This window comes from Caretta caretta, chromosome 5, assembly GCF_965140235.1.
Source record: "Caretta caretta isolate rCarCar2 chromosome 5, rCarCar1.hap1, whole genome shotgun sequence".
In the NCBI taxonomy this organism is placed as follows: Eukaryota; Metazoa; Chordata; order Testudines; family Cheloniidae; genus Caretta; species Caretta caretta.
In genome coordinates, this window is record NC_134210.1 from 119944002 (window position 1) to 119954380 (window position 10379).

Here is a 10379-nt window from a genome sequence, read left to right on the forward strand (position 1 = left end):
AGTAATAGGGACTGTTTCTGATCTCAGTTAAAGCTCTGACTCCAGTGAGGTCAATTAAGTAGTCAGATTTATTCTTGTGATTTAGGCCCTGATCCTACAAACATTTAGGCACATGCTTAACTTTAGTACCACGGCTCATCCCATTGATTTGGCTAATGGTGCTTTCCTGAGCCAAATTAAGCCTACAACTACACCTGTGGCAACTCTTATTTTCAGCAGTTTCAGTTTTGCATACACTCAAACGTGCACCTCTTCTCAAGGGCTTAATTGCCCACTCAGTTAACTGAACTGGATTTGCAAATACAAAGATTTTTATTAATATCAGTTTTATAAAATCAAATTCAGGATCTGGCCATTCTTTAAGAGAGGGTTTTCCATTTTAGGGAAAATTAGTAGTGGGTTAGGATAAGTTTCTTGTGTTTAAATAAAAAGAGTCTGCATTCAGTATAGTTGTAACTGGTGCTGACCTACATCCTCAGGAGATATGGGGCAGATCAATCAAGTTCCTGCTTCTTAAGTCTATGAAAACGTGGCAGAGTCCAGAATTCGGAAGTCTTGGAATGGCCTGTGCTTCAGGAGTATCCCGTTGCTAATAGCAGCTAACGCCTCCAGACAACCTACAACAACACAGCACCAAAATACATAGCCCATGACAAACTGTAGCCGATAGCCCAGCTTCCTTAGACAGCCCTCCTGAAAGAGCTGCTCTGACCGGTGCATGTCACCAGTACAATCTGAATAAGTCTCTTTACAACAGCTTTCAGGAGCACATATATTTCCAGTGTGGACATGTCGTGAAGCTGCTGCCTTTGCCCAATCTGTGTAGTTGTGGACCCCACAACACTGCAGCTGTCTCTGGATTACGTCCACAGCCCTACTGCCTGGATGGTGGGAATAAGTCCCATTGTACTGATGGAAGAGGTGACCCATGGTGCAGTTCAGTTCAGAGCTCATCCTGTCAGAGTAGACATGCGCCAAGACTGCTGAAGAGGCTTCCAGGCAAAGCAGAACAACAAGCAAGTACATGAAAGTCCCCTGTTGATAGCGGGAGTTCCTTGTGGAGATACAAATAGCTAAAGCACCAGTGGGCAGCAGCAGAAAGGCAGATACAATAGCCAGCCAGCCTGGCACAAGCAGGAAACAATCCCAAAAGAAGGATTTATAATTTTTGTACGTAAGGATCACAAAAGCTCCACCAAAGACCAAAGCTGCAGCAGCCCCCCACAGAATAAGACCAAGTAGAGCCAGCAGCACTCTAGCAAGGGGTCTAACCCAGGACTCCATGGTGCAATAAAGAGGCTGCAAGCTAGCACTATATCTAACCCCCTTCATCTTTCTTAGCTTCTACCTCTGGGGGTGTTGCAGCCACCATTTGAGAGGCCTTCATCTACTTATCCAGGTGAAGCAGATACAGCTCCCACCCAGCATCAATTGACATTTTAAAGGAGACAAAGCAAATGAAAAGATCTAGCTTTCTCGGACAGATCACAATTAATATTATCCCAGGCATGCATGTGTGTTGCCTTTTCAACGCAGTTTGCATAAATCTGTGAGATCAACATAGTGCTTGTTAATGAAAGTCCATTTATTTTGCTGTCTGTGGAGACATTTTCATTTGCAGAGGCAGAGCAAGGATGGCAGCAAAAGGGCAGTATTAGCTACAAAACAAACACTAATCTACTCCATCCACATGATAAAGGGCTGAGATTAAGGAAGCAATGAGGGTAGCTTGTTCATTCTGCATTAATCACACCCCTTGGCCCTTCCAACTTAGAGGCTAGGGATAAGGTTAGTCCAGCCATACATTGTAAAACTCAGTCCTTCATCATTAGTTAAGACACAAACTATTACCCAGGTCAAAGTGGTTTAAGATGGACAGATCTATTTAGTCAGTACCTCCATATTTACCACCCTCACCCCCAAAACCAGACTCGTTATCCTTTTCTTCTTAGTCTTTGTGTTGTACATTCATTGACTTTTATGAGAGTTTAACATAATAATTAATACTTGGGCTTTGTCTTCATTGCAAAACTTCTATCTGTGAAATGAAAATCAATCTAGTTATGTGGGTGAACCCCTGCCCAACACACACACTATATACACACTTAACCCTGTTTAGATTGCACCAAAACTGATTTTAGACAAATGCTATTGTAATACACGCAATAATGACATTATTTTCCTCACTTTGTATACGGGGAAAATGAGTCTCAGAAAGGCTAAGTGACTTGCCCTTGGTCACTAAGGGAGTCAGTGTCACAGATCAACAGGTAGAACAGAGTCAATCCCTGGGTGTATACGATATGGGAAAGGACAAAGAAAGGCAGCATAGTCTAGTGGTTAGAACATGAGCATAGGAGCCAGGAACTCCTAAATTTCAGTGTCAGGGACTCACTCAATGTTTTAGATTAAGTCACTAATCCTCTCTTCTTCTATTTCCCCATACACATAAGAACATAAATATTATGGGGTCAGACCAAAGGTCAGTCTAGCTCAGTATCCTGTCTTTTGACGGTGGCCAATGCCAGGTGCCCCAGAGGGAATGAACAGAACAGGTAATCATCAAGTGATCCATCCCAGGTTACCCGTTCCCAGCTTCTGGCAAACAAAGGCTAGGGACACCATCCCTGCCCATCCTGGCTAATAGCCATTGATGAACCTATCCTCCATGAACTTACCTAGTTCTTTTTTGAACTCTGTTATCGTCTTGACCTTCACAACGTCCTCTGGCAAAGAGTTCCACACACTGACTGTGTGTTGTGTAAAAAGTACTTCCTTTTGTTTGTTTTAAACCTGCTGCCTATTAATTTCATTTGGTGACCCCTAGTTCTTGTGTTATGAGAAGGAATAAATAACACTTCCTTATTAACTTTCTCCACCCCAGTCATGATTTTATAGACCTTAATCATATTCCCCTAGTTGTCTCACTTCCAAACTGAAGAGTCCCAGTCTTACTAATCTCTCCTCATACAGAAGCCATTCCATACCCCTAATCTTTTTTGTTTTGCCCCTTTCTGAACCTTTTCCAATTCCAATATATCTTTCTTGAGATGGGGCGACCACATCTGCATGCAGTATTCAAGATGTGGGCATACCATGGATTTATATAGAGGCTATATGATATTTTCTGTCTATTATCTATCCCTTTCTTAATGATTCCCAACATTCTGTTTGCTTTTTTTGACTGCCGCTGTACATTGAGTGAATATTTTCAGAGAACTATCCACAATGACTCCAAGATCTCTTTCTTGAGTGGTTACAGCTAATTCAGACCCCATCATTTATATGTATAGTTGGAATTAACGTTTTCCAATGTGCATTACTTTGCATTTATCAACATTGAATTTCATCTGCCATTTTGTTCCCCAATCGCGTAGTTTTGAGAGATCCTTTTGTAGTTCTTCATAATCTGCCTGGGACTTAACTATTTTGAGTAGTTTTGTATCATCTGCAAATTTTGCCACCTCACTGTTTACCCCTTTTTCCAGATGATTTATGAGTATGTTGAATAGGACTGGTCCCAGTACAGACCCCTGGAGGGACACCACTGTTTACCTCTCCCCATTCTGAAAACTGATAATTTATTCCTACTCTTTGTTTCCCATCCTTTAACCAGTTACCAATCCAAAAGAGAACATTCCAGGTTTAGGAATCTCTCTCACAGCCTCAGCTTTGAAGATCGATGCAAAGCATTCATTTAGTTTCTCTCAATGGACTTATTGTCCTTGAGTGCTCTTTTAGCATCTTGATCGTCCAGTGGCCCCACTAGTTGTTTAACAGGCTTCCTTCTTCTGATGTACTTACAAAATTTTTGCTATTACTTTTAGAGTCTTTGGCTCGCTGTTCTTCAAATTCTTTTTTGACCTTTTTTGACCTTCCTAATTATATTTTACCCTTCATTTGCCAGAGTTTATGCTCCTTTCTATTTTCCTCACTAGGGTTTAACTTCTACTTTTTAAAGCATGCCTTTTTGCCTCTCACTGCTTCTCTTACTTTGTTGTTTAGCCACGGTGGCTCTTTTTTGGTTCTCTTACTATGTTTTATAATTTGGGGTACACCTTTAAGTTAAACCTTTATTATGATGTCTTTAAAAAGTTCCCATGCAGCTTGCAGGGATTTCACTTTTGGCATATACAGTATAGGGATAATAATATTTACCTGACAGGACATTGGTGAGGTCTAATGCCCTGATTTTTTGAGGTACTGACCAGCTGCATGCTCAATCAAAATCAATGGGAACTGCTTGGAACCTTGAAAATGTGATCATAGCTGATTAGCCGGTGTCTGCAAGGCACTGTATAAAAGTGCCCCATATTACAATACAGTCATATATACATACAGAGAGTGGGCTGATTTCCATTAACACGCTCCTTCCGTGTGCTGTACAAACGTGTCACTAAAGCTAATTATTTTGAAATGAGACGTATTGTTCTTATCATTTTTAATCCTCACCATTTACAACAATTAGCATACAGTGATTGACTTGTTAAATCTTAAGCAAATGCTTACTTATTTCAAAATGGGACTGGGATATGTTGCCCTGCAATTTGTCTCTGAACTCCGTGCCCGCCCACCCACATCCTCCAGCATGCAGAGCCGTGCTGGTTTAAGTGAAGTTGCTTTCTCTTTGTGCGGAATGTCATTTTCTCTAATGACTATAGTCAGTGTCTCCAGGGAAGGTGGTAGAGGGGAAGGAAGAAAAGGAACACCAGTTCCCCCCAACCCCCCAAATTTCCACTCTTCCACTGATTTAATATTTCCATGAAGCAGGAGAGATGCCTCACAGAAGTATTATAAATAGTCTCTAAGTCTAATGGCAAGCTGGCTGTTTATTGCTATTTTGTAGGCTTTGTGAAAAGAGCCCACAAAGCAACCTTTTTTTCTTCTTCTTCTTCCCTCATGCTCATAAAACTTAATGGGATATTAACAATCGAATTACAGCACTCTTTATTTTTAGCTTATTCTGCAAGCTTTGAAATACATTAGGCTGCCTCAAACTGCCTACAAGAGAATTTTATAACACCTGCAGGTTGTTTCAACCTGGGTAACTGCCATCACCTCTCAGAATATGCAGGAGGGAATTTCAGTGGTTATGGAGGCCTAGAGGCTCTTGTCTTGCTAAATATTCCCCAATATACAATTTCCCATTTATTTCAGTCTGACTCTTTGGACCACATAAAATCAAAGAACATTATTTGTCTCCTTTTCTAAAGCATCCAAATGTCTAAGCACTTTCAGGCCTTTTATTAGTTTCTTTTTCCATCTGGAGAGCAAGAGCGGAACAGGCTTTTGGAGATGTAGGCCCCAATCCTGCAATGAGTTCAGTACAGCTGTATGCACATGGAGACCCATTGAAATAGATGGGGCTCTGCACAGTCACAGGGTCTACCCACATGGAACTCATTGCCGCAGCTGGGTCCCAGCTGGTAAAGTCAACACGTGGAAGGATCTGTGTATCTTTTTGGTTACTCCTTTGGACAACAGTGTAAGCTGTGGTTTCCCCAAAATGCTAAAAACCACCGCTACACAAAAGTAACCAAAAACCTGATCCTGTCAAGTACTGAGAGCTGTCAACTCCCATTGGTATCAGTGGATTAGAGAGTGCTCAGCATTTTACAAGAGGGGACTATAACATTCCAGGATTATTGTTAATTGTACTACAGGAGTGTCTAGAAGCTCCAGCCAAGGTCAGGGCCTCATTGTGCAAAGCATTGTACATACACACAGTAAGAGACAGTCCCTGCCCCAAAGATCTTACAATCTACATAGCTCTCCTGCTGGTAATAGCTCATCTTAAGTGATCACTCTTGTTACAGTGTGTATGGTAACACCCATTATTTCATGTTCTCTATGTATATAAATCTCCCCACTGTATTTTCCACTGAATGCATCCGATGAAGTGAGCTGTAGCTCACGAAAGCTTATGCTCAAATAAATTGGTTAGTCTCTAAGGTGCCACAAGTACTCCTTTTCTTTTTATAGATGAGTCAGGCACTGGGTGGGAGAAATACAGCCCTTAACGATGCCATTTTTTTAACGTGTAAAATAGATTTTAAAGGCACATCCAGCCAAAAGAATTGCAAAGTACTTAGTGAAGGTATCCACCAAAGCAAGAAAATTTGATGATGAGAATATAGATGAAGTGGAATGGGAATGCTCTTCTGGTTTCCTTCCACTGACAAAGTGGTATAACATGATGAATGTTGTCCCTGCTTTCTCTGGGGTCATTTCTGCATGTGAAATGATGGGTATTGAAATTCAAATGCAAATTTAACAGCTAATACAGCTTAGATAAAATGCTTTCTGATACATTGCTGAAAGCATAATCCTTCAAGTTAATAAAACACCAAGGGCATATTTTTTGCATTATTGTTGTACCAAACTAAGATTAAGATTGAACTGTTTTGATGAGGAGAATGGGTCAAACAGGTTCATTCCACCGTGGTTTGGAGGGTGGACTTCAGAGCACTGTGATGTCGGGGTGTGTGTGTTGACACAAAAATGAGATGCAGACAGAGATGTGGATTGATTTGATATGACATGGGCTGTCATTCACAAGGATCAGCAAGCCCTTGCTGTGATAGACAACTGAATTTAAGTGGGCCAGTTAAGAATTATGCAGCAACTGGAAACAGAACCTAGACAGGATCAGTGCACGCAGTAAGATACAATGAACCTAAGCATAGTACAAAAGCTAGACAAGACCTAGCAAAAGATGGAATTGGACGTCCAGGCCAGATCCTCAGGCCCTGGCAATTCCTGTGCAAGTCACGGCAGTAGCATAAAGGAAACTTCAAGCAGCCTTAAGACAGCAGCTGAAAATTCCCCTGAATCCATAGCAGGCCTTAGGCTAGTGTACCTAGCCCTACATGCCAACTCCACCGCATTCAAGGGGCGTTTCAGGGCAGGGTGAAGTATGGGGGTGGGGCTTGAGCACACTGATCCCCGGTGACCCTGGCTGGTGGAACAGCTGCTTTCCTGAAGCATATGTAATGTGCACCAGGGTCTGACTTAGTCCTCAGTGTCTCCCAGGGTTGGGAGGTGAGGGGCAGAAAGTTGGTGGAAAGCCACAGCATGGGAATCAGCCCTAAGTCTTTATAAGAACTGGAGGTACTTTGACTAATTGACCGGTCTCAGGTTCAAGCTATTGATCTCCCCCTCCTTGTGGCCTTAAGCCATTTTGGTTGCTCATCAGAGGAGTTAGCAAATTGGGAACTGGTGATTAAAGCGGGTTGGAAATTTTTCATTGAAACAGGTTTTCAACAGCAACATCAACAAAAAAGCCATTTTTGTCTAAACTGGAAAGTTTCAAAACTGGTGTCATTTTGATTACATTTTGTTTAAAAAAAACCCAAAATGATAATGTCCAATTGTCACATTTTGACATTTTATCTGGATGTTTCCAGTTTTTTGTACTTCAAAATGAAAGTTATTATTTTCACATGAAAAACGTTAAAGGTCAAAATCTTTTATTTTTTTTAAGTTTTCCCATTTTTCATAGAAATTTAAAATCTTGACATGTTAAATGTCAAAAATTTGAACTTATGCATTTTTGCTACTTCCTTTCTGCTTTCCCTCTTCTTCCCCTCTCCCCCTTTTTTACCACTGACTATATAATAGAATGCATGATGTCTAGGGTTAATTTATCCAGTTTTACATTTTTCTTTTTCCATTTTTTTTTTCTTTTTTTGCCACTCAGTAATTGCTGAAAACTTCCTCAGACTTTGGAAAAGATACACAAAAACAAAAAAGAAAAAGAAAACTAACTCTACCTCTCTGCAACTTCGACATTTGGAGAAGTATTGAAATTACAGAGGGGCAAAAGGAAAAAATAAATAAAAAATTAACAATAAAAGCCTGGCCATCATTCATTTTATTTCAGAGTAACAGCTGTGTTAGTCTGTATTCGCAAAAAGAAAAGGAGTACTCGTGGCACCTTAGAGACTAACCAATTTATTTGAGCATAAGCTTTCGTGAGCTACAGCTCACTTCATCGGATGCATACTGTGGAAAATACAGAAGATGTTTGTTTTTATACACACAAATCATGAAAAAATGGGTGTTTATCACTACAAAAGGTTTTCTCTCCCCCAACCCCACTCTCCTGCTGGTAATAGCTTATAGAAAACCTTTTGTAGTGATAAACACCTATTTTTTCATGATTTGTGTGTATAAAAACAAACATCTTCTGTATTTTCCACAGCATGCATCCGATGAAGTGAGCTGTAGCTCACGAAAGCTTATGCTCAAATAAATTGGTTAGTCTCTAAGGTGCCACAAGTACTCCTATTCATTTTATTGTACTTGCTAACAAACATACACATAAATAATTAAATAAATGCAATAGGAGGGAATGGAAGGGGGAAAACATTCAAAATTTCAAACATTCCAAATTTTGAAATTTGTGGAAAAATATTTTGTTGGGAGGAGCAGGGGGGAACTGTTCTGAGCCCTGTGAAACAGATGCCAATTTGAAATTATTGTTTTCTCAATCAGCTCTAGCTACATTTTTTTTAAAATGTGACTATTTGTAGTTCACACTGTGCACATGACATTCTGGAGGTTTCGAAAATTCTAAAGAGCCAGCCTCATCCTCAATCACAAAACAAAACAAGAGGCTTTTTAATTGCTAACTCATGAAAATGATTTACTGCTTTGCCTGTAGGGAGATAGACATCATGTCTCAGTGCATTAGTGGAGAATTTTAATAGTAGTCTAGTCAACCTTACTGAATAAAGAGGAGGCAATGAGTTAAAGTTTCTGACAGCACATTTTGAACAAACCCATCAGCTGAAAGGGATCCTAGTGAGACATTTTCCCCTTGCTAATATGAGTTAGGGACCTCATTCAGTACTGAGCTGAGCAAAGCTTTAGGCTGAGAGTTTTTAAAGCTGCCTAAGGAGTTTGGAATAAACTTTTCAAAAGCACTTAAGAACCCTTAGTCCCATTGAAAGTCAGTGATTGTTAGGCTCCTAAGTCACTTAGACACATTTGAAAAGGATACCCAATTCCTAATGGGAATGAGGCATTCCGATCTTCAAGGTGCCTTTGAAATTTTCAGCCTTAAACTCGACAGAAACTACCACATTTTGCACAGTTCTGGAGTAATGATCGCATTCCAATAAATTCATACAGAGGTATCCACTGACCATGAACAGCTAAACTGTGTCGAGACAATTGTGGCCTGTAAAACACAGAGGGCTGCTGACATGCATCCCCTGCAGGAGATTCAGATACTTCCTGCAATATGGGAGAATTGGATTACACAAGTGCAAGTATGTAGCAGGACCTGTTCAGATTGTGCTATTAGGTCACGAAGTCCCACCTGAGCTGTAGTGTGACTTTTTAGGTCTTGTGTTCCTTTGCCATATGGTATGAAGAAAGAGCTCCTTCGTACACACAGAGGTTAGAGATGATCGTAACTTAAATTCTCTAGAGAATCGGGATGTTTCTGTTTCTATTACAAACCACACAGGGACACGTGGTAGATTTATTCTTTCATCCTGTTGGAACCTCCATTTTCCCATGTCTCTCTCTCTCGCTGTCTCACACATATACCCTGTCTGCAATTCTGGCTACATTACCTGTTCTTCGGTTCAATACCCTTCTCTCCAACTGCCAGGATGTAGCAGTTGAGAGTGGGGTGAGGAAGGAAGTTGCACACTAAAATCTTGAGCCTAACAATCAAGGAGGCCACAATGAACTAGATTTGCAAAATGACCTAGATTTACTTCAACCTGGGAGGAGAAGGTCTACAGAACTGCAGAAATCAGAGATGGAAAAAAATCTATTTGCTGATTTAATTCATCCAACTTAGTGCAGGATTGTTGTCAACTGTCCATTTAGTAGATTTGCTCTTAAAACTATGCTGCTTGTTGCTCTTACTTAAATTGTCTCCATGTTTAGTGAATCCCACCACCCCTCATCCTCCCCCTTTAATATTTCATTCATTACTTTACCAGTGAGAAACAGATTAGAATTCCTTGGTGGTAAGTGTCAGGACAACTCTTCTAGCCTTTTTTAAAAGTTGGATGCACATTGCTGGTTTCTGATGTTCCTGACTGTATTCAATTGTTGATGTTCCTGATTGTATCATTTTTTTCTCTGTGGATGTCATTGTATAATCAAGGGGAATGCTTCATCATTATTCAGGACAACTGACATTCATTTCTTTGGCATACAGTCAGCAGCATAACAGCATCCTGTTATCTGTATGTGGCATGCAGCTGTCTTGAACTAAATTTCTCCTGACAGAGGAAAGAGCATGAATTCAGAATAATGGAGTATATTTTATGCTACACCACCACACATCCCAGTTTTGAATGGGTGTCCCTACGTCCTGCTAATTATATTGAAAGTGCGGTTTTGTCTATTCAGAA

General features: G+C 40.4%; 1 protein-coding gene across 1 annotated transcript; it reads right to left on the bottom strand.

The window, feature by feature from the left end:
* Positions 1-519: 519 nt before the first annotated feature.
* Positions 520-1284, bottom strand: LOC125637410 (tetraspanin-3-like). The gene has a single exon (XM_048851808.1). The coding sequence runs from the start codon at positions 1282-1284 to the stop codon at positions 520-522; it is 765 nt and encodes a 254-aa protein (XP_048707765.1).
* Positions 1285-10379: the final 9095 nt, after the last annotated feature.